This window comes from Triticum aestivum, chromosome 2D, assembly GCF_018294505.1.
Source record: "Triticum aestivum cultivar Chinese Spring chromosome 2D, IWGSC CS RefSeq v2.1, whole genome shotgun sequence".
In the NCBI taxonomy this organism is placed as follows: Eukaryota; Viridiplantae; Streptophyta; class Magnoliopsida; order Poales; family Poaceae; genus Triticum; species Triticum aestivum.
In genome coordinates this window covers 619978931-620004973 of record NC_057799.1, presented here as the reverse complement: position 1 = coordinate 620004973, position 26043 = coordinate 619978931, and the positions used below count along the sequence as shown (strand labels likewise).

The following is a 26043-nucleotide window of genomic DNA, read 5'->3' as shown; positions in this document are numbered from 1 at the left end:
ACTCAGATTGCTTCATGGTAAGAACAGAACCTTATCAGGGATACATAACTTGGTGAAGGAGAGAAGGTACTACTCGAAACAGGCTTTCGCCCTGCTTTATAAGTAAAGCAACAACCACAAGTTACACGGTGGAACCATACAATATGATGAAGTAGCCCTCTGACACAGCAGACCCCGAAATGACATACCAACATAATCACACTATTACGTGGCCGAACACCTAAGCATAGGACGACCAGATTACAGACGACGAGACCTAAGAAACCTAGCCTCCACGACAATGCCCTCGGGAGGGGAACGCAAGCACCGTCGCTGTCGGGCCCAAAGGCCAGGGTTTTCACCCGGAGACTTGCCACGAAGAGAAGAACCACGACGACGTCTTCAAGAAGATAATGACACCCGCACATTTCGTCGCCGTCGATGCCAGGGCGCGGAGCTTTCGCTCGGCAACTCACCCGTGTCACCATGAGGTCCCCAGATCAGTCGCCACGAGAATCGGCCTCCAGATCCGGATCTGGGCAACGCCATTGCAAAGAGCAGAGAGCTGCCCGAGCTACGCACTGCTACACCTCTCGCCATCCAGACGACCAAGAGGCGTAGCCACCACTGCCGCCATGGAGCCTGCCGGAAAGCCACCATCCCGGGCCACCGCCCCGGCGTCCCTGTCCCAAGACCTCGCCACCCATCCACCTCACGACGCACTAACCCCGGCAGGAAGAGTAGAAGGCACTCCTTCCACTCCTAGCCTGGCATCAGTCCCTAGATCTGGGTCAACACCTTCACAGTAAGAGGCGTCAACGCCTGTATCCACATCCAGTCTCAGTTGACCGGGGGGACACGACCCGAGGACTGCCGACGACCGCCGCCAACCCCCTAGGCCTAACCCAGGAGCTTACACGACGCCAAATCCGTGGTCATCGGCATCGAGGTACAAGACGAGGAGCATAGTCAGGACCACCACCACCACCACCATGCACCGCATCCATGACGACACCGTACACAGACGCAACCCAGGCCAAGACCAACCTCACCTACCCGAGGAATGAACCTCGATCTGCCCTGGGCCCAGATCCGGCCTGCCTAGGCACAGACCCTAGGACCAAGCCGCCGCCACAGCATGCAGCGCTCGCGTCCAGCCCCGCGCGCTGCCGGTCCAGTCCCGGGAGAAGAGAGGCCACCGTACCACCGGCCAGGCCGCCGCTGCCACGTCATAAGGTTCTGCAGGGTAAATATTACTGAAGCAAAGCATTCTTCCTAGGGTCTAGGCACATAAATCCCCATCTTGATGGGACAGGGTAATTCATCTTAACAATACTAAGCAGATGAACAATATTTTTTTTTGAATTTTTTCTATAGCCACTGCCCCTCGTATTACGATTTCAGCAATCCTGCCTCTGCCGTACACAATCTTGGTTTGCATGTATGTGGTTCTATTTCCAAGTAATTGGTCTTCATTGATTCCCTAAATATCCATTCCAGTAGTTGTTGCCCTCATCAAGCAGTGTATAGAGAAATAAGGAAACCATCGAAAATGCTACACCTAGGTACACCTACTCGTAACCAACTTACGTAACCTTCCTAAATTCTCTCCTCCCCCTGAATTCAACCGGGCAAATCCTGTTCGGCGCCTTAAGCGCCGAATATAGGCCATTTGGTACAGGGCGCACACACCATAACCAGCCGACCAACTAACCTCGTGTGCTTACATAGTGGTTTCTTTTGCCTTTTCTTCTTCTTCTTCTTTCATCTTTCTTTTTTTGTCCCTTTTTTCAAATTCATGAACCTACTTTTTCCCAAAGAAATTCATGAACTTTTTTCAAAATTGATGAACTTTTTTATCAAATTCATGAACTTTTTTCTTGAAAGTAGATGAACTTTTTGCAAACTCCGATTTTTTTCAAAATCTATGAACTTTTTTAAAACTTGATGAAATTTTTTGAAATTCGTGTTTTTTACAAAAGTTTGATGAACTTTTTTTGAAAATAAGTGAACTTTTTTAGAACCTGTGAGCATTCTATTTTTTAATTCTCTTTTCTGAAATTTCTAAAACAAATCTGAAAAGACAATGGTCTATGGTTGACTGGTCTACCACTTCCAGTTATACGAAATGATCGAGCATTTTTTTTTTCTTTTCAGTAAATGAAACACGATCGAGCAAGGAAAGCCGGGAGAGCGCGCGCCGTGCGCGAGCTCGTCGGCTCATTCATGGGCTGGCTTACGTAGCCAGGCGCGCGGGCGCTGGTTTTGGGGCCTCTATGTCTCGCTTTAAGCGAGATCTCGGGAAACCCTTGCGTCATGGCAGCTCTAGATGGACCAGCCCAGGTGCGCTGGAGGGCACATCCTCGTTTTTTTCTGTTTTTCTTTCACATTTTTTTGTTTCGTTTACTTTTTTACTTTTGTTTACACTTCCAAAAATTATAAACATATATATTAAAAAATATAGTTTACATATTGTTTTAAAAAAGTTAAAAATGCATAGAAAAAATGTTGAAAATGTATACAAAAATATTGAAATAAGTATTTAAAAAATGTTGAACATGTATGTAAAAAATGTTGAACAAGCATTTCAATTTTTCTTAATAAGTATTAAAATATTGAATGATTATTTGAAAAATGTTGAACAAGTATTTGAAAATGTGGAACAAGTATTAAAATTGTTGAAAAAGTATTTGAAAAATATTGAACAAGCATTCGGACAGTGTTGAACCTGCATACAAAAAATGTTGATCACTTATTAGAAAAATGATGAATTTTTTATCATGTATATAAAATTGTTAATCGAGCATTTCGAAACAAATGTTGAACAAGTATTTAAAAATTATTAATCAAGCATTTGGGTAATGTTAAATGTGTATAGAAAAAATGTGAACCATGTATTTAAAAAATAATGATATATATATATATATGATTAATAATTTTTAAATACTTGTTCAACATTTGTTTCGAAATATATAGATATATATATATATATATATATATATATATATATATATATATATATATATATATGTTAATTAAGGGTTTAAAACAATTGTTACACAAGTGTTTGAAAAATGTATATCAATCTTTTGGAAAATGTTAAACGTGTATAGAAAAATTGTTGACTATGTATTTAACAAATTTTAATATTTTTATTTGAAAACTGTTAATCAAGCATTTTAAAAAATGTTTCAATTGTATATAATTTTTTTTGAACATGTATTCCAGAATAGTTAATCTTGTATTTGAAAAAAAAATCAAGTGTTTGAAAATGTTAAAATATGTGTAGAAAGAATGTTAATCATGTATTACAAAAAATTATAATTTATATTTTAAAAATGTTAGATGTGTATTAGAAAAATGTTGTTGACATATACAAAAGATGTAGAATAATAACCAAAAGAACAAAGAAAACCAAAAAAAGAAACGACATGAACAAAAGAAGATGAAAAGGAAGAAACAAAATGCAAAAATTAAAGAAGAATGGAAACACAGAGAAGTAAAGAAACAAAAGAAAATGAAAAAACAAAAGGAAAGAAAGAAAACCTGATTGAATCCCTAAGTAGGGCGCGCCGCTATTACTTATCGTGGACGGGACCTAGCGGAGTGGCTAGCGGCGCCTGGTTTCTCCTGGGAGACCAGAGATTGATTCCCACTTCTGCCATTTCGTCTACTGGCGCATAAGGCGCCAACGAAGAGCTCCCATTTAACTGTGGGGGTGGCCTAGCCGCTAATCTTGGCCCAACTAATTTGGACCACATCAGCACGTAAGATTAATTACGTAGCAATTGTACGTAGATCTAGCATTGGAAACCATACCCCAAGACTAATTGTCAAGACTGGTGACATTACTGTCAAATATTTGAAGAACTTAGTGAGCAGGATGTCCATTAATTCATATACAAGTTCATATACATTTATTGCTAAAGAGTCACTTTAATATTTTGATTAACAAGCAGAAAATGCAAAACTAAGCCGTTAACAAGTCACTAGGGAGCAAATATACCTTGAGAACTTCTGGGCAATTGTAATACGCATTGTGTTGCATCAGCAAATGCCTGGCAGGACCCAAGCCAGAGGTACGCATTCCTTCCTTGCTGCTCGCCCCTTGTACGTACTCTCTCTGTAAAGAAATATAAAAGCGTAGATCACTATTTTAGTGATCTAAACGCTCTTATAAAAGTTTAATAATTTCATGCAAAGATCCATCAACCAAAGAATACTCGCTCCAGTTCCCGAAGTCTCCACTGAAGCAAGCAGTCTGTCTGAACTGCTAGATGATCTAGACCAAGGCAACCCACAAACTGATGTCTATGAAAGAACAAGCTACAGCCACCAAGGCTAGTAGTCCTTGTTCCGCAACTCTGCCGGCGAGTCCGGTCCGAGGTTGCGGAGCGAGGGCGAGCGTCGTAGACGAAGTAGTCGAACACGCGAAAGTAAATGACACAGAGAAGTATGGAGGAGACCAGCTTTATTAATCAATGATCAGGTGTTACAATGATGGCTCCTCGTTGCTTTATATAGCGGGTAGGGGGTAAAGGGATAAGTACCCACTTAACGTAAAGTGGGGGAAACGGGAGGGGCTAGCCCGTGCGATACGCACGAGGCCGCCGCCACCCCTCGGTGGCCCCGGTTTCCCAACAGTCCTCACCCACTTCCTCTCCCCAGATTACCACCGGAAAACAAGGTACACACTTGTTCTGACAATGATCAACAGCTCACCACGGCTCTCAGCGAGCCAGAACATGGTAGAGTAAGGGACTGTCTGCGCGCTGAATTTGTCACCAAGAAACGACAATATCACCAAATTGTTGTCAAGCTCGACGACAACGACAAAGTAATTTGGATAGATGAGTGCGTAGAGTGTGTCTTTCACGACCATCAGACTGTAAAGCAGGTGGCCTTGATCGCACCACGCCGCTCGCCAGTGAGCATCCCCAACACGACAGTAGTAGAGGTCATAGCAGCATCGCGCGAAGGCGACGACGAGGTCGCCGGAATGGCGTTTTTGTCGTAGATGGCGACGTGGCAGCCGAAGGAGTGGAAGGAGGTGCAGCCGATGTTGTGGGCGCGGAAGAACCGGCCGAAGGAGTGCAAGCAGGCGAGGATACGGCTGCGCGGGAGGCGGAAGCGGAGGACGCGGCGGAGGGGGTCATGGAAGAGAGCCTCCGACATCTTTTGTCCCTGGTCGACATGTTTGCTTTGGCCAGCCTGATGGTCTTTTTTTCGTCCCTGTAAAAATTGTGATGGTTCAATAGAAAACTTGGGAGTTTGCCTAAAAAACCCCTGACTAGTCGTTTTCCCCTCAAAAAAGAAAACCTGAATATTTATTTCTCTCAAAAAACCCTGAATATTCATTCCACTAGCTTTCCGAGAAGTTTAACCTAAATTACCTTCATGGAAGAGTTTTTTTTTTACCACAGTACAGACGCAGATGCTTATACACACACATACACTTATCCTTATAAACACACGCTCGCATACCCTGCCCCAATGAGTACATTCGAGATACTAAGCCTGCACATCATCTCTCCATCGTCCACCAAGAAATGTTTGACAACTACGTATGTGGCACAAGGCGAGAGTTTCCTGCCTGGAAACATGGAACAATCACTGACATATTCTTTCAATGCATCTATACATATTCTTTTTGTTCATCATCCAATGATGGGTCCATGTTGTGTAAATGCCGGCATGTGAAGTAAACATATTCCCACGGTAACGGTGTTGATTATAATTGACTGATGCGAGCTAGGAAGTAGAAAAGTGAAAGATGCATCCAAGTACAATTATATATTGTCATGCCATCACAGTACATCACCAAAAAAATTGTGGATCTTTATTGTCAAATGTACCAAAATTTTATCGGATACAAATCAAAATCATTGTTACAAAATGTGATGAAAATTGGTTAAAATTTTCAATATGAATGTTGATTGCCCCTAGTGTTTTGTTATTTTATCATTTCATAATGTTGCCTATCTATATCTATATATATACCTAATAATAATAAATGGGTTATTTATTCTGGCGGTAAGTCACAAAAATTACTCATAAAGTTACAAAATATAGTACCCACCAAATGCCACCTATAAGTGATAAATAAACGTTTTACACAGGGGAATCCCCCGCCTGGGCCGGCCCATGCAGTAAGGACCTCCTATACTGCGCTCTGCACGCTGGAAGAAGACGCAACGTGTCCGTGTGAGCTGGCCCATGTCCGAGTGGCCTGTTTTTTTATTTCTTTCTATATTTCTTCCATTTTTGTTTTTTCTACTTTAAATAATTAGAGACTTCAAAAAATCTCGGAAAATTATAAAAAATAAGAATTTTGAAATAAATTTTTAACTAAATTATAAAATGTTTGTGGATTCAAAAAATGTTCGATTTTATAAAAAAAGTAGCTTATACAAAAAATGTTTAAAATTTGAAATTAAATGTTCAGGGAATCCGAAAATGTTCATGATTTTTTTAAATATTCTTGAATGGAAAAATATCCTAAAAATTTAAGAACTGTTTCTGACTTACAAAATAGTTTATTCATTCATAAAATCTTGTCTGATTCAAAAAAGATCATGCATTGCAAAAAATGTTCATTAAAACAAAAAATGTTCATAAATTTCAAAAATTGTTCTACCACTTTCTAAGAAAATGTTCGTTGATTCTAGAAATGTTTTCCAATTCAAGAAAAATTGTCTAAAGAAATGTTCACAATTTTAAGAAAAATGTTTGCAAATAGTATAAAATTTCATGAATTCAAAAAATGTTCTTGATTCTACAAAATGTTCAAACATTTGTAAAAGTGTTCACGAATTTGAAAAAATATTCATGATTTCAAAAATGGTTCTTGATTTCATGAAATTGAGAGCGTAGTGTATCTGGGTGATGCAGCCAAATGTGGTCATCATCATTGGAGATTATGATTTTTTTTTTCCGTTACAACGCACGGGCCCTTTTGCTAGTGAGTATAAAAAGACTCAAAGGGGAAGATCCAACTATTGGCATCCAGTTCTAAAAAAACTAATCTCAGCCATCAAACCAGGTCAATCAAACGACCTAGACTACTCCAATGTCGAGCGTTCAACATGTTTAGCATGCAATTAATATTATTCCAAATATAATGCTAATCACATAATTAACATGCGGATAATATCCTACCTAATATCCACATGCAAATATAATGCCTAATATTGATGTGTCACATACACATCTATCTATTTTTGTGAATGCTAAAAACTTATATTTCTCATATGATAGACATATAGTTTACAAGTAGATGAGAAATAAAGTTAAGAATTAACTCATCCCAAAGACCAGGAGATCTAGAGCTAAAGAGTGTCTACCTAATTCATCTGCTACTTGATTTGCTTCTCGGTGACAATGTTTGAATGTGATCTTTGCAAGGTCCTTCTTGGTGACAATGTTTGAATGTGATCTTTGCAAGGTCCAAAGCCATCTGCTTACGTTCCATAAAGTGTTTTGGGTAGCTCTCTGTTGATTTCCCAATATTTGAGAATTTATAGAAGTGGAATTAGGTCAGACGGAACCTCGAGGTGCCCATAAGGCATCAGGGCGCAACCCCTAGGCGCGCCCTGTTGCCTTGCCGTCTCCTCATATGTCCCCTGGTCTCCTCCCGAAACTTCCGTGGTCTCTTATGTCCAAAAATTCATAAAACAAGTTTCGTAGCATTTGGTTTCCGTTTCGTACTGGTTTTTGGAAAACCAAAAACAGAAAAGAAAAATAGCAACTGACACTAGGCACAAGGTTAATAGGTTAGTCCAAAAGATGATATAAAATAGCATATAATTGCATATAAAACATCCAAAATTGATAATATAATAGTAGGAAACAATAAAAAATATTTCTAGAAAATATTAATAAGGCAATGACATGTGGGCCCAATATCTGTTTGAAAAGTCCTTTTTTCCTTTTCTTTTTTTAGACTGGCCCCACATGTAAGTGTGTGTGTGAGAGAGAGAGAGAGGGTGAGAGAAAGTGTTTTTCATTTTATTTTTTGAGAGTGGGACCCACCGGTAAGTGGCACATGGACACAGGGGCAAAAATGTCAAAGAAACGGCCAGATAGCGATCAAAGCTCTTTGACCGGACGGTAACGGCACGGAAGGGCATTTCTGTAAGGGCACCTAACGGCGGAGGGGCATTTTTGAGCAGGCTTTCGAATTAGGGGTATATCTGATTAGGTGGTTCGAGTTAGGGACAGAAATGTAAATGACCCAAAAAATTATAGATACGTTGGAGACATATCACGCACCAAGGTGTGGGCTGCACCTCAAACCCTAGCCACACCATATGGTCGATTGCCACCAAGCCTATGGCGGCGCCCCACTAATGGGCCACTAGGGCCCATGCAACTGCTACCCACTTGGGCCTTGCCCATGGGACTAGCCCATAGCACCCTGGAACATTCCGGGAGGCTACAGGAAATTCCAGAACCTTCCTGAGCCTTCCGGTGGTACTTTTTAGGGTTCCAATTTTTTTCGATTCACCAAAGCGCTTTTGGTTTTCTTTGAAATACTTCCGATTTTCTTTGGACACTTCCGGATCTCTCTCCATAACACTTTCGCTATTCCTGAACTTTCTGGTGCATTTTTCATTAGCTTCTAACCCATCTAGTACTCAACAAATCGATGACCTTTAATCTTGTGAACCCCCATATTTGGTAAAGTGTAGACATGACATAGGACTCCTTCTGGTCAATGATCAATACTGGAACCATGGAGATACATATTGACCCCTACACCCACACGCATTAATACCGAGTGAACTTGTTGTTCCCATGTGCTATTACTTTTGCCTTGCAATACTAGCCCGAGGTGAGACTTATTGGTATCCACATGAAGAAACACTTGACCATTATGCCAAGTTATCCTCGTTACCGATTTTGTACTCTTTTCTTGTTCACGTATTCTGGCATCCTCGTGAGTATGTCACGTCGTGTCTTGCCAGACGATGATTGATGCAGTAATACCGAGAAGGCCGTAGGGAATATATCTACATCGTCGAAGGAAAAAAAATCATGTCTTAAGCTATCAAGTCCCTTGTCATACATTTCAAATACACCATAAAGTTGTCGTTATGGTCATCCTATTATGGGTAACGTTTGACGAACCTCAAAGCACGTTCACTATGAAGATACTTGATACTCTCATGGTCTAAGGAATTATGCATAAATTAACATTTGTGTGATTATACTAATAACTCATGATGATGTGATCCCGTAGTATATCAATCGACTAGGTCTGTTCAACACAATTATTGTTATACAATGTGTTCCCATTGTCTACTTTACCTTTCCCATGATCGAGAAAATAGGGTCATCATGCAACACATGAGCTAGTCTTAGAGGTGAGACTAGGAATCTACCTACTTGCCATTTATTATTCCACACATGCACACTAGTTTCCGTTGAAACTCGTTTATATTTCATACTTGAGAACCATCGCAATTATAGCAAAAAATGAACATTAATTACAAACTTGGAAATAATTAATAACATTTACTATTAGCTCTAGGGCATATTTCCAACAGCGCCTACAAGCTCCCTTGCTATGAGACCATCATATCTAGGTGGACAATGAAGAAGTATATGGATATATATCAATACCCTCTAATATATATCAATATTCCCCTTCTTTTTCTATGCAAAAAAAATTCTATGCAAAAAAAAAGATATAGTAAAGTAAGTGATTCCATAAATTTACGCAGTTGGTTGGTGAAGCATAATCCTCGCATGAGGGAATGCTATACGCTTGGTGGGTTCTCCTCCAAGCAGAATGAAGGACGCCATGGAGGCGGCTGGAAACAGTTGCTAATACCCCGTAGGCTGAGGAGCAAAAGTCGGGTCTGTCTCTTGGACCTCTTTTTCTTTTGCTTAGGTTTAGCCGAGGTAGTGGACAAACAGAGGGGAAGAAAATATGGCGGGGGAAAAATTTCTTGTGATTGTGAGCAAATTGATGCGGTTGCATCGAATTGGTGTGGCTTGATGAGTGATCCAACACATCATCATGTCAACCTCACCCTCCCCGGCGTCATGTAGAAGAGGGTAAGAAATGGAGTATCACTTCTTTAGGGCTTTCTTTTAGACCCATGAGGAAAAGTAGCTGAATCTGGAGATTTCAGGGTTGTGGTGGGTCAACGCAAGAGCCAAGTTGAGGGTTGAGGGATAAACGAAGATGTTCAAGGCGGTGCATGAGGCCGTGACTGATCTACTTGAGGAGCACATCGACCCTGAGGTTGCTATGTCGGCAGGAGAAGGCCTAAAGAATGGCAGTATGGTTTGGCAACGGTTTCGTCCCTATAGATGGCATTCGAAGTATCTCCGAGCTATGTGCTACTTCACAACCTAGTATAGAGCGTCGTCCGCACAGCCAGCAATAATGATGATGCTTAACTCAATGCAGCTATGTTCTTCTTCATTGATCTTACACATGATTATGTGCTTGCATTGCAACGGAGATGACCCTACGAGGACATAATGTAGGCCCACATGGATGAAGAAGCGGGACTATTGGAGGATCCCGAGAGATACGCAGAGGAGGCCCAGAGAAAGACGGAGGAAGGTCGCTCCAAATCTAGCAGATGTAGGAGATACTCACACTACAACATGTAGCCTACGATGGAAGGTGTACACTCCTTTTCGTGGCAAGTTCTTTACCATAGTAGCCTATGATTCCATCCATCAATCAGCTTAGAACATGTAACCATACATGCTCAACAAAGGTATGTTGAGTATAGGGGCTGTGCAAGGCGGAGATCTGCAAGATCCTTCCTCCTCTTCCTAACTTCAACTTTGTGAGTTCTCTTCCGATACTTTTCAATCACCATTTTCATCCTTACCTAATACATCTTACTGTCTCATGTTTACGTCTCAATCTGAGTGCTGGATCGAACAATATGCAAGGAGGTGCATCTGGCCCTGCGCAAGGAAGCTAGTGACGCCTACAACTCATGCCCCTTCGATCTCCAAGCAACAATGACTCCAGGCCAGGCTAGTTCTTGATATGTTTGCTTGCATTTGATTGCAATGAAAAGACACCTCTTTCGATGAGATAAGCAACCTCCATTGATGTCATCACCGCTTTCTCATAAATTATACTATGATTTTGTGTCCATAGACACAACTTCCACACCATTAATATATTCTCACAAATGCCATAAGCAACACATTCTAACTTAAGTGTGCACATCTTTTGATAAAGAGCTTGAAACGTTTTGCTCATGTGTATGCGGTGAGTGTTAGCAATCATAGAAGACTATATGATGGTTGAGTATGTGGACTTGCCAAAAAGGCTCCGATATGTGACCCTTCCTGAAAAGATGATGAATTGTAGTTGCAAAGTTGTCTGAGAACATAGTTTGTTGGTTTTCAATAGAGTTTATGCTTTATACTTCGATGTTGTGATGAATTGTTACTTATTCATAAGAAGTCTATGATGAAAGTTTTATGATAAAAGTTCTATGGTAAAGTATTATGTTAAAGTTTGTTGTTGTTATAATAATATACATGATGCTTCTATGTCCGTATTTTGTTTTTATCGACACCTCTCTATCTAAGCATGTGGACATGTTTTTCGATTTCGGTTTTTCACTTGAGGACAAGCAAGGTCTAAGCTTGGGGGAGTTGATACGTCCATTTTGCATCATGTTTTCCTACTGTTATTTATATTGTTTTTATGCACAATGATGCCTTTTGGAGTAATTCTAATGCTTTTTCTCTCATAATATGCAAGGTACACACAAAGAAGGAGAATACCGACAGCTGGAATTCTGGACCTGAAAAAGCTACGTCAGGCTACCTATTCTGCACAACTCCAAATGAGATGAAACTTCACGGAGATTTTTTATGGAATATATAAAAAATATTGGAGCCAATAAGTACCAGAGGGGGTCCACCAGGTGGGCACAACCCACCTGGGCGCACTAGGGAGCCCAGGCATGCCCTAGTGGGTTGTGCCCTCCTCGGCCCACCTCCGGTGCCCCTCTTCTGGTATATAAGTCATTTTGACCTAAAAAATAAGAGGAGTACTTTCGGGACTAAGCGCCGCCGTATCGAGGTGGAACTTGGGCAGGAGCACTTTTGCCCTCCGGCTAAGCGATTCCGCCGGGGGAACTTCCCTCCCAGAGGGAGAAATCATCATCACCAACAACTCTCCCATCTTGGGGAGGGCAATCTCCATCAACATCACCATCTCCTCTCAAACCCTAGTTCATCTCTTGAGTTCAATCTTTGTACCGAAACTATAGATTGGTGCTTGTGGGTGACTAGTAGTGTTAATTACATCTTGTAGTTGATTACTATATGGTTTATTCGGTGGAAGATTATATGTTCAGATCCATTATGCTCTTTAATAAGCCTCTGATCTTGAGTATGATTATCATTTGTGAGTAGTTACTTTTGTTCTTGAGGTCACGGGAGAAATCTTGTTGCAAGTAATCATGTGAACTTGATATGTGTTCGATATTTTGATGGTATGTATGTTGTGATTCCCTTAGTGGTGTCATGTGAACGTCGACTACATGACACTTCACCATATTTTGGCCTAAGGGAATGTATTGTGGAGTAGTTATTAGATGATGGGTTGCGAGAGTGACAGAAGGTTAAACCCTGGTTTATGCGCTATTCCGTAAGGGACTGATTTGGATCCAAAAGTTTAATCCTATAGCTAGCATTTATTCTTAATACTTTTCTCGTGGTTGCGGATGCTTGCGAGGGGGTTAATCATAAGTAGGAGGTTTGTTCAAGTAAGAACAACACCTAAGCACCGGCCCACCCACATATCAAATTATCAAAGTAGCGAACACAAATCAAACCAACATGATGAAAGTGACTAGATGAAATTCCCGTGTGCCCTCAAGAATGCTTTGCTTATCATAAGAGACCATTTTGGCATGTCCTTTCCCTCAAAAGGATTGGGCTACCTTGCTGCACTTTTGTTACCGTTGCCGTTACTTGCTCGTTATAAATTTTCTTGCTATCAAACTACTCGTTACTTATAATTTCAGTGCTTGCAGAGAATACCTTGCTGAAAATCACTTGTCATTTCCTTTTGCTCCTCGTTGGGTTCGACACTCTTACTTATCGAAAGGACTATGATTGGTCCCATATACTTGTGGGTCATCAGCAACCTCACCCTCCCTGTCGTCGTGTAGAAGAGGGTAAGAAATGGAGTATCACTTCTTTAGGGCTTTCTTTTAGACCCATGAGGAAAAGTAGCTGAATCTGGAGATTTCGGGGCTGTGGTGGGTCAACCCAAGAGCCAAGTTGAGGGTTGAGGGATACACGAAGAAGTTCAAGGTGGTGCATGGGGCCGCGACTGATCTACTTGAGGAGCACATCGACCCTGAGGTTGCTATGTCAGTAGGAGAAGGCCTTAAGAATGATGGTATGGGTTGGCAACGGTTTCGTCCCTATAGATGGCATTCGAAGTCTCTCCGAGCTATGTGCTAGTTCACAGCCTAGTATAGAGCGTCGTCCACAGCCAGCAATGGCGATGCTTAACTCAATGCAGCTATGTTCTTCTTCATTGATCTTACACATGATTAGATGCTTGCATCGCAACGGCGATGACCCTGCAAGGACATAATGTAGGCCGCATGGATGAAGAAGCGGTACTATTGGAGGAGCCCGAGAGATAGGCGGAGGACGCCCAGAGAAAGATGGAGGAAGGTCGCTCCAAATCCAGCAGATGTAGGAGATACTCGCACTACAACATGTAGCCTACGATGAAAGGTGTACACTCCTTTTCGTGGCAAGTTCTTTACCATAGTAGCCTATGATTCCATCCATCAGCTAAGGACATGTAACCATACATGCTCAACAAAGGTATGTTGAGTATTGGGGCTATGCAAGGCAGAGATCTACAAGATCCTTCCTCCTCTTCCTAACTTCAACTTTGTGAGTTCTCTTCCGATACTTTTCAATCACCATTTTCAGCCTTACCTAATACATCTTACTATCTCATGATTACATCTCAATCCGAGTGCTGGATCGAACAATATGCAAGGAGGTGCATATGGCCCTGCGCAAGGAAGCCAGTGACGCCTACAACTCATGCCCCTTCGATCTCCAGGAAACAATGACTCCAGGCCAGGCTAGTTTCTGATATGCTTGATTGCATTTGATTGCAATGAAAAGTCACCTCTTTCAATGAGATAAGCAACAACCATTGATGTCATCACCGCTTTCTCATAAATTATATGATTTTGTGTCCATACACACAACTTCCACACCACTATTACATTCCCACAAATGCCATAAGCGACACATTCTAACTTAGGTGTGCACATCTTTTGATAAAGAGCTTGAACTTACCCCTAGTAGCTCGTTTGACATTTGAACTTGCAAACTCATGCATGTGCTTCTAAACTTGTAGGTTTCATCACGGACGCTGTCGGCGGTGAAGCTCATTGCATTTCTTGGAGTGTCTATGCTGCTTGTTGGTTTTAAACTTGTTCTTGGAGCGTCTATGTTGCTTGTATTCTTATTATGCTATGGATCTATATGAGGTTGTCATGCTATATGTATGCTTGTTGGAGAGTGTTGTATACTTATATATGTGACTTGTTGCTTCTATATACCTATGAGGTTGCCATGCTATATGTGCTTGCTGAGTAATATGCGTTGGACTATATATATGATTCCTATAGTGAGGCTGGGTTCTTTTAGAGGCCAGACGAGTGTGTTCGTTATGGTTTGTACCTCCTTGATGCTACATTTATGAATTAAATAAAGCATTATATTCATAAATAAAAAGTAGGAGAGAGGAGAATATGTATTTCAATAAAGCTCTGAAAGAATCACCATTTGCTTTCCAACCACATAAGGTTCAAATTGAACAGCCAATCTTTTCGTACACAGGTAATACACCTCACACTCCACATTATGACCACACTTTGCTTATAATAAACCTGTAAAAGCTCGGTTGTGTTACTACTAGTAAGTATGCGACGGCGTGCGCGACACAGACTAACAGCAGAATGCATCTACCAACACATACAAACCACGCACGGTAGAATATATATTGTACAAACAAACTCGGCAGTAGAAGCTGTAGTTGTATGTTTTTCCATGAGAGGAAGATAATAAATGGAGAAGGAGCGATCACGCGGTGGCGCCGGCAGTGATGGGGACGCTGTGGAGGACGACGGTCTCCACCGTGAGGCCGGGGCCGAAGCCGAAGAGGACGCCCCAGTCCATTCCCTCGCCGGTTGTGGCGTGGCCATCCTCGGCGGAGCGCTTGCGCATCTCATCCATGATGAAGAGGACACAGGCACTGGACATGTTGCCGTACTCGGAGAGGACATGCCTGGTCGCGCGCATCCGCTCCTTGTTGAGGTTTACCTTGGCCTCCACCATGTCAAGGATGGCTGGGCCGCCTGGGTGCGCTATCCAGAAGACGGAGTTCCAGTCGTCGATGCCCAGTGGCTTGAAGGCCTCCTCTAGGGCACGCTCGATGTTCTTGGAGATGAGCCCAGGCACGTCCTTGAGGAGGTGGAAGGTGAGGCCGACCTCCCGGAGGTGGCCGTCGATGGCGCCCTCCGAGTCCGGCAGGATCGTCTGGCTCGCGGACACCAGCTGGAACAGGGGACGCTCCACGGACACGTCGGGGTCCGCGCCAATGATCACCGCGGCCGCGCCGTCGCCGAAGAGCGCCTGGCCCACCAGCGAGTCGAGGTGGGACTCGTGCGGGCCACGGAAGGTCACCGCGGTGATCTCCGAGCAGACGACGAGCACGCGCGCGCCGCGGTTGTTCTCGGCGAGGTCCTTGGCCAGGCGGAGCACCGTGCCGCCGGCGAAGCAGCCCTGCTGGTACATCATGAGGCGCTTCACGGACGGGCGCAGGCCGAGCATCTTGGTGAGCTGGTAGTCGGCCCCCGGCATGTCGACGCCGGAGGTGGTGCAGAAGACGAGGTGGGTGATCTTGGACCGCGGCTGTCCCCACTCCTTGATGGCCTTCTGCGCCGCCGCCTTGCCGAGCTTGGGGACCTCCACGACGACGATGTCCTGGCGCGCGTCCAGGGAGGGCGCCATGTAGGCGCACATGTTGGGGTTCTCCTGAAGGATCTCCTCCGTTAGGTGCATGTATCTCTTCCTGATCTGCGACTTGTCACCTGCAAATCAAGGCCGGCAGGCAGGCAGGCAGAGTTAGCTCGCTCGCGTGTCCAACCGAGAAAAGGCAAAGTAGACGGGAGACAAAGTATTCATGGGTTAATTAGGTATGCAACCGATGTCTATATTTGGGTTTCTCTCTCTCTCTCTTTAATGTAGGAGGTTAATTATTATTTGAAGAAATTCATGTAGGAGGAGATTAGCTGTGAAGTCAACTCATGGATTCGCTCTTGTTTCTACTTGCATATACTTTCTTTGTCGAGTGGCCCACTAGGTACAGTGTGCACTCAAAAGAAAAGTTCTAGGTACAGTGTCAAGTCATAGTCGCGTCCGGTAGCGACATTCTGGATTAATTGCTTGTCTTTAGAAATTATTAGTTTTTTGGCCGTTCATGCCAAAAAAACCATTCTCGTTTTTTTCTTCTCAAAATTAGTTTTGCTATCTATAAAAAGATTTAAATGCTTCAACTGAAAAAAAAATACGAAATATGAGAACATATTTTTTTTGCGGGGAAAAAAGTATGGGAACATATTGTTCGACCAACCGGTAATTAATGGTACATCTAAGGATGATTTAGATGAGCCATCAGTGAGGAAATTAGTCCACATATAAGCACGTTATGTAATCAACCTGTCCGTAGATTTAGGAATTAATTTTTGGCCGAACCGATCCACTGTAACACTGTTGAGTGTTGACCTTTAAACATGCATGCTACTGATATGTAGGCGAGACACTCCAGTGTGCTACCCACGTGCAGGGTTATCAAAAGACAATTACGTGCACATATTTACCTACCTTTGTAGCTAAAACAGAACAACAGTTACATGGACAACAGGTTCAGCGTGTGCGGCCGTTACCCAGTTTCATGGCCATGCTTATTGTGTTCGTCGTTTCACGTCTATATGCTACTCCGATCCATGGCTACTCGTAAAAATATCCTGGCTTATTGCTACTGATCGGTTTGCCTCCTAGTACTTATTTTCTAACTATCAACAAAAGTTTACGGGGATTACTATAAGGAGTAAAATATTGACATCCATGCAGACACATGTATATTACGTACTATATAGTAGCGCCGTTAGCCGTGCATGCACGCCCGAACACAGAGATGGTGAATATAGACTTACACATCCTCTTGAACTTCTCCTTGAGGTCGGCCATGTGGTCGCTCTTGGTGATCTTGAAGTAGTAGTCCGGGTAGTCGGCCTGGTACACGCAGTTCGCGGGCGTCGCCGTACCGATGGCGAGCACGGTGGCCGGCCCCTCCGCCCGCTGCGCCTTCCTCACCTCCTCCACGGTCATGGTGGCCGCCATCGATGGATCTACGTACGTACCAGCGGCCGACGAGCTAGGAGTTGTCGCACCAGTGGCCGGCTGCGTGACGTCTAAGTTTGCGGGACGCAGAGGGAAGCAGCTAGCAGGTGGTAGACAAATGACAGGCGCTGCTTGTACTGGTGTGGTGTGGTGCCATGAGTATGGGCGACGGGATATATAGGCGGGAAGGGTGGGTAAGTAAGGGAAAGCTGGCCGTTGGGAGAAGGGGGTTAGGTCCATTGGACGGGAGGATGGATGGCCACGAATGCGCGGGCAGGAGATGAGGGCCGAGCGACACGTCTACCTACCATTGCTACCAACCAATCCGCCCCAAGTGGGAGTTAGTTGGGTTGCTTGGCCTTGGGCCTTCCCACTTGCACGTGCTCGTCTGTGTAGGTTTGGGAATTGCTCAGCCCATTGTACAACCCACCTAATCTCTACATCTAATCAAGGTTTTTAAACAAACTAAAACTACAGAATATATGCAAGATTGTAACAATGAAGATATAGGATTGGTACGGAGAAACGCATGCAATATGGAGCCCCATCGTTATCTTCTCTCACACCACCCAAGCAGGTCATCAGAGATGATGCCAAGGCTGGAACGAAATCCTTTTAAGCTTGCCGACGGTAGCCCTTTCGTCATGATATCCGTAAGCTGTCCCGAAGTAGGCACGTGAACGACACGGGACTGTTCAAGAGAGAGACCTTTTCGCGTACGAAGTGAATGTCTAGCTCAATGTGTATGTCGATGATTAACGGGGTTGATGGAGAGGTATATGGTAGATAGATTGTCGCAGAAGACAACAATTACCTTGTCGACGGAGCAATGGAGTTTGACGAGTAATTGCCGGAGTCAACAACATTCAGCCATTGTATTAGCTAAACAGTGGTACTCTGCTTGTAGCGACCCGGCCCCTGATAAGAAAACAGACTCTTTGCGCTTTTGTGCTAGTCGAGCTAGATCAATTGCCAGCACACACATTACACGATCAAATATTTCCTCCATTCCTTTATATAAGGTGTATTTGTTTTTTGATAAAATTCCACAATGTAAGGTGCATTTGTTTCAATTCCTTGCAATTCCTTTTTAACCATCTAGAAAAAGGAAAGTATCTCTCATCTGATTGCATATATCTCTCCTTATAGAGAAAAAAAAGGAAAGTATATCATCCTTTCCTAGCCTAAACAATTTACTTGCCGCTAATCAACGAATTCGATAAGGGTAATTTTGTCATAAATTGTCTATAATTATGTGTCTTGGTCACCGAGACAAAAATAATACACCTTACACAAGATACGGAAGGAGTATTAAGGTAACCACCTGTCATGAGTATTACATCATAGATCCAGTCTTTATTACATTTCGTGTCTGCTTAGCTCAAGGCTAGCTTACAATAAAATAGAATATTATCTTGTGGTGTCCATCCACTCACAGGTACAAGTGGAATATAGACATCGTAAGCCTAATTCATAATCCTTGCTCATTATGCATAAGTCCTCCAACATGCTACGTTGCAACCACAGGGTTCAATACATTGAATGTACTCGCAAGCTTCACCAATAAGTATAACAAAAAGAATCATGCTTTTAGGGTAAGGGTAGGTTGATTTTCTTTGCAGAAAGCAATATAGATTTTATCCATCTTTGTAATAGGTGGACCTACTCCAATATACTAGACATACCACATCACATAGTAGCCCAAATCTGTTGGCTCCAACCTAGTGGAGGGGCCCCACCATCAGTTGCTTCCTACTAGAGGCCTATACCCATGTTCAACCCAACAAGTTTTACTTAAGAGAAATGGTGATGAGATCTTCCAGACAACTCCTAGCGAAGTTACTCAAAATTGTCCATAACCGAGGGCACGGCTAATCATTTTTTACACTCTCAAGATGTTTGTGTACTTTACCCGCAAGACCCAGTCTAACCTTCCTGCAACTAAACTCAAGTGTAGAATAGCCAGGTAGACCAAGACAAGACCTTTCTGTTGGAAATATGCCCTAGAGGCAAAAGTATTTGTATTATTTATTTCCACATTTGTAATTAATAGTTTATATTCTATGTTATAACTGTTGTGTGATTCTTGAATATGTGATTGGAGGAAAACTCATATGCACATGTAGAAAGATAAACGGTAAAACCTGATTCCTAGTCTTGCCTCTAGGACTAGCTCATGTGTTGTGTAATGATCATGTTGTCCTGGTCATGGGTATTTTCTTAAGTGTAATGAGGATACCAAACATCATTGAGAGTATGATGTTAGTAGAACGATCATATTGAATTGACCCAACTTGTTTGTTGTGACAGCCTGGTTTTTGCCCTCTCCTCTTTTTCTGATTTTTATTTGGTTTTGATTTGAATTTGGAGTTTGAATCACTTCAGTTGGACTTAAACACTTGGGCACCACCTTGACTTTCACCCAAGTGACTCATTTCTCTCTCTAGCCATCATTTCTTCTCTGATCAACCTCAAAATAATATTATGAATATTTTTATTAAATGAAAAATATTCATTTTCTCCTCTAAACCCCTAACCAGCCACTTGTGCTCCAAAGCAACCTCAATTTTTCTTGCCCACAAAAATCTGAGAAAATTCCCAAATATTCTTTGAACCCTAGGGCACCTTCTGAGCAAAAAATATTGCATCACTTTTTGGAATATTTTTGCTACAGAAAATATTTTTTGTTCTGGACAGAAATGGTAGTTTCTACATCAACTACCATTTTACTTGCTCCAATGCTGCTGGATTTTCTTGTGCATCACTACCTTACTAGATGATTGCTAACCTCCAAATCTCAGCTCCCAACTCCTAGTAATTTGACCACAGTTAACTCTCAAAGTTACTGTCCAGAAACTTACCAGGAAGTGAAACTCCAACTTACTGCACCTGAGCTCGACTCAAAGCGTTGGCTCAACCCAAAACACTAAGGACTACACGCCAGCCATGAAATTGGGGCCAGTCGTGGCTCTATGCCGACGCGCACTCGGTGACCACGCATGTGCACGGTGCCAACCCGCTTGTCGCCGCGCTCTGAGTGCCGCCGAGCGCTCTGTTCGGCGCGTGCTCGCTTCCTCGCTTGCCGCACCTTGCTAAACCTCGCCACCATCCTCGTCTCAACTCCCTTAACTCCCTCCTGGCGCTCGCCGACGCCGGAGCTTGCCACAGCGAGCACGGGCGCGGTCCGACCAACCCAACAGTGCGCCGCGCACTGTGTTCATCGCCACCCTCTCGTTCCTGTGCTCGTCTCCGCCCGCTCACAGTGCCCGCGTGAGCTGCGTCGCCTTCCCCCTCGCTCACTGACGCCGATCGTCGCCGGGCGCCGTGTCCAGGTGTCCTCCGGCGGAGCCCGAACCCCTCACCTCGCTCGGCTATAAATATAGCCCTCCCCAGCCCTCTCGAGCATCACCAGCTCATCTCACACACTCCACAAGCCAGTAGGAAGCCGTAGCCCGGCCGGGCAGGCCTCGGGCCGCCGTCCCCGAGCTCGAGCTCGCCGGCGATCCCCTCGGGTCGTCTCCACAGCTCCAACCCCTCCCAGGCTCGGGCCACTCTTCCAGAGCCTCCGCCGTGCTTCAGTGGTGCCGTCCAACCCGGTTGGAGGCACTGGTGCAGCCTCTGGTCGCCGTCGTCCCCAACTCCGGCAACCTCCGCTCTCTGTCGCCGCTGGAGAAGTCCGTTCCGACGCCGTCTGACCACCCCCAGCTAACCTACGGGTACGGGCAGGTGCGCCTCCATCTTCTCCTTCGATCTATCCCTCTAGCTCGGGCCAAGATGCCCTCCTCGCCGGCGTGTGCTCCGGCGAAGCTCCGCCATGCTCTGTTTCCCTCTCCCCCTCCCTCTCACCTGACTAGCGGGGCCCGCTGTCAGCCACTCTGGCCGTGCCCGAAGCGGTACGAGTGGAGGCACCCTGCAGGGTTTACGCCTTCGACGTCACCCTCCCAGTTCTGTTTTTATTTAAATCAAATTCAAATTATTCCAAAAAGCTTCAAACAGCTACAACTTTTTAACCATAAGTCCAAATGAATTGATTCTTTTTGCATTGTGTTCTTCATGAAAAGGTCTAGCAGCTCACCAAAAATGAGATTTTTCTCTGCTGTCTAGATTTTCTGGTGAATTTCAGAGTGGTTCTTGATGTTTTCTTTTTGTGTTTATAATTGTTTTCAGAAGGTGAAGCTTGTCTTGAGGATCACCAGGAGGAGTGTGAACCTCATCTGTACTAAGGCAAGCCACAGCAACATTTTCATGGTGTCATTGCAATATTTGTGATTTTTCAACTTTAACAAATGATTTAATCCATGCATTTAAATCACTTAAATAATTATATATATTCTGTTGGATGTTTGTTTAAGTTGATATGTTTTGTTTACAGAAGTTTAAAACTAACTAAGCTAGTTTAAGTCATTAGAAGTAATATTTGATTATGAAGAAGTAATTTGTTTATGAAAAAGAATTAGTTGGCTTAATATTTTCTTGAGTAAGAAAAGAATTATGCTAAGATATTGTCATGGTTAATTTGCTAAATAAACATAACCAGAGAGGTGTTATGAGTTATTGATATCTATGCTTAGTATTTGATGAAGTTGACCCAGTTATTTCCGATGATATGTGGTGTAAATATATTAGTGTTGCATTTTCATGGCATATCATGACACCGGTTACTTTCACTTTAAGTTGAACCTGATAATAATTGAACTTGAACATATCGCTGATCGGATCATGGTGCCACTGAATCAAGATTTTCCCCAGTGCAACCACATTTGCCTTTGTGGGAAGGCCTTTATTCGGTCCGTTGTCATGCCTCTGGTCGGTGCCTCCAACGAGGGAAGGTTATGGGCGTGCGTTACCCTGGCCCGGTAAGCAAACATAACCTTGTGTGCCCGTTGTTGTTATGGTACCTTGTCCCCGTTTGGGACCGTTTATGTTTTGCCACGACGGTGGCCGTTGGTGTCTTTGGTAGGCACGGGGCCACCCAGGACTTAGCCCAGTGGGGAGTGAGTCGGAGTGGCCGGGAGAGTGTCAGGTCAATGGTGGGGTTATGTCGGAATGCCGTTGGTCCACCCGAATGGGAGTGTGAGGCCATGGGTTCCGTGGTGTGGGTACAGTGCGCTACCTCTGCAGAGTGTATTAAATCTATCGATAGCCGAGCCCACGGTTACGGACACGCTCGAAAGTAGGTCACACCATGGGTCAATGTTTAAATAATTTTGCACACTAAGATAATAACCTTGCACTGTTAGGGAGAGGATGGTTGAGAAATCATCTTGATGCTGGAGGCCAAGTTGTTGGTCAGTTTGTGATCCGACTAAGATCACCGTTGGGTTACGAGGTAACCCGATTAAAGACCAAAATGTTGGTCCGTTTGTGGTCCAAGAGAGATCACCGTTTGGTAAGCAAGTCCGAGGGACTTAATTAGTCACGAGATCATGATCACTTCATTCCTAATATGATTTTGCATTAATGATTCAATTGGTTAATTATCATGATATTGTTTGTCATTATGTTTATGCTTGTTGTGAGCTTGCAAGTACATTCAATGTACTGCCTTGCGTGTCATGCCAGCTTTTAGGAAAGTCTCGTTGGAAAAGAGTGCTGTCCGAGTCTAGATCGTGTCCACATCGGTGTCCCTGTGCTATGGAGTCCCGCTTTGTCGTCGTTCCGCTGCCGCGTAGATGTCATGATTGAGGCCCCTTTATGTTCACTAAATAATGTACATATTGTTCAGCCGCATCGTGTGTGCCGCTTGGCCTCGCAACTCATTGTAATATGAGTCATGTTCCGCTAGCATCAATAAAGCGGCTGTATTTTGTACCAAGATGTGTCAATTGAAGTTAATCTTAGATCAAGAAATATGATCGACCAACTACCAGGCTCACTATGGAACGGTGATGTAGTTTGTGAAGTTCAATAATTATATAGTTATGTTTTTTTGAACCCTAATAATTATATAGTTATGTTACTACTTGACTAGTAACTTTTGTGAAGTTGAACTAGCTAGTATATAAGTACCTATGTAGTTTTATGGAATTGAACTAGTTCAGTTGAGGAGTACCTATATGTAGTTTTGTGGAGCTGAACTAGTTGATGCAGCATTACATCTTAAATTAGTTGATTGTTTAAATGCTTTTTTTATTAGCGAAAAATCAATTTTATGGCATTGGACACATGACACGCCATAAGTATGTGAAATACTACTAACGTGGGCTCCAACGCCACCACTACTTTTTAACAATGGCGCCATATTGCTGGTGTCTGGTGTCCGCGCTAGCAAGGCCATTTTTCCATGCCATAGCTAGGCTTTTCTCGAAAGTACCTTTCTACACCTGAGCTCATATGCTCCTGCTATGAACAGTAAAATAAATAAAATAGAAAAACATTCAAAAAATTCTGAAATTTTTTGTGGCATACTTTAAGAAATGTTTGTTGTGCATGCAAAATTTCATCACGAAATCACATTGGTGGAGGTCGTGGCAAAAATAACAAAATCAGAGCTCCAAAATACGTTTGAAAGTAACATTTTGAGAGTATCGATTTTGTTCTTTTTACCATGCCTTCCACCAATGTCATTTCATGACGAAATTTTGCAAGCACAACAAACATTTCTTAAAGTATGCCACAAAAAAATTTCAGAATTTTTTGAAATGTTTTCCTATTTTATTTATTTTACTGTTCATAGCAGGAGCATATGAGCTCAGGTGTAGAAACTCCACGTCCGGCTTTTCTGCACTAATGTGGGCATCCACGGCCACCCGCCACTGGAAACTTTTACAAAACGTGGACTTTTTTGGCACGACTTGCCAAAATGTAGTTGTGGCGGGTGCGTTGCACCACCATCCACTTGTTTATGACAACCAGTGGCGGACGCCACCTATTGCCTGCCACTACTCTTTCCATCCTAGCGGGCTATTTTGGAAGAGGCTACATGTGATGGGTACTGGATGGCGCCCGCCACTGGATTGTCCCTAGCTATGGCAGGTACGTCCAGTTACCCGCCACTACTATTTTGGAAAAGTAGCAGCGGCGGGTACCCGGCCCTGCCCGCCACTAATTTGAGTTGACCTATAGGGCTTTTCCTAGTAGTGTTGAAATAGTTTTCAGTGAAGTACTTGATCAGTATAGCCTTTGTATTAGGCATTATAATCTACGGAGATAGAGTTCCTAATCGGGCTTAGCCAAAATACATATTGATAAGATACTAAAGCAGTTTAGTATGAAAACATCATGACTAATTTTTTGCCGAAGTCACATGGAAGGAGTTTTACGTAAGAATCGGTATCCTCATATACTGATGAGGGAAATACATAATTGAGATTTTACTCATACTTGTGTTAATCATATATTCCATGGCATGTCAAGAACCAGATATGTTGAGTTCTCCAAGTAAGTTGTGAGTAAGTTACCAGATTGATCAAATTGTTGCTCATATAACAACATTAGAAATGTCATTAAGGACTAATATAAGAAAGATGATATGTTTCTCGCATACAGAGAAAATGAAAGATTGTTATAAGGAGTTACATCAATGCAATTTCATTGTAAGTAGTTACATTAAGAAAATCTTCATCGGTGCTCCAAGCGATTTTCGATTTCAATGAAGTGATCTGTGTTATACAATAATTTGTGGCATAGTAAACTGGTCCAAGAAAATTACTGTGGTGAATTCTATAATGATAGGCTAGGTATGTTGTCTCTTTAGAAGGAACATTGGAGGGTGATGAATCAAGTCATTTATGAACTTGGTATCATTCCATAACTGAGTCTAAGGAATCAAAGGTCCTACCAGTGATTCAATATATACAAAGCCAATTTCATACAAATTATGAATTCTTGTAAAACATGATACACTCGGATCTGAACCTGTCAGATTCGATAGGATGAAGGCTATACCACAAGCAAAACACGGACAAACACCTGATTGCCATCTATACCTACTAATAAAGCAAGGTGCGTTTCTTCAATTTTTTCATCCATTCATCATTAAAATATATTTTTCCTATCCGAGGTGGTACTAAACTTTTTTCGTCGTCTGTTAGCAAAGGAAAAACGATTTCTGCAGAATTACGTGCGTGGGCCGCGCGAGCTATGGCCCAGTAAAGTCAGCCCAGTTTTCCCTGCCCACGCAGCAATAAAAAAATCATATTTCCCGCACAGTGCAGCAAATAGTTCAGTTACGCACAGGGCGCCCAAGACTCGGTGGCCCATTTATGTTTGTGCTCTGTTCCAATTTTTCTTTTGCTGTTTCTTTCTCTTTGTAGTTCCTGTTTCTTTTTTATTTTTCCCATTCTATGTCTACTTTTCACTTTTCCTCCGAAATTCAAGATTTTCAAAAAATGTTTGCAATTTCAATTTTTATTCAAAATTCGTAAATGTTACGAATTTAAAAAATGTGTTCCTATTCTAAAAAATGTTTGGATTTCTTTTGCCATGCCAATAATTGTTCAAAATTTGAAAAATACTCCCATTTTTCTAAAAAATGTTCTTATTTTTAAAAAAGCAAGAGTTTAAAAAATAATTTGACAAATGTTCGAAATTCGAAAAATATTTTGTTTTAGCGATATTTGCAAAAATTGAAAATAATTTTTGCATTAAAGAAACACATTTTTCAAAATTCCTCCGAATTTT

At 42.7% G+C, this 26043-nt stretch overlaps 1 protein-coding gene across 1 annotated transcript; it reads right to left on the bottom strand.

Annotated features, from left to right (window-relative positions):
- Window positions 1-14787: 14787 nt before the first annotated feature.
- On the bottom strand, window positions 14788-17580 carry LOC123055015 (chalcone synthase 2). The gene is made up of 2 exons (XM_044478912.1): window positions 17235-17580; window positions 14788-16109 (listed from the first exon to the last, which is right to left on the bottom strand). The coding sequence occupies exons 1-2, from the start codon at window positions 17419-17421 to the stop codon at window positions 15100-15102; spliced, it is 1197 nt and encodes a 398-aa protein (XP_044334847.1). The 5' UTR covers window positions 17422-17580; the 3' UTR covers window positions 14788-15099.
- Window positions 17581-26043: the final 8463 nt, after the last annotated feature.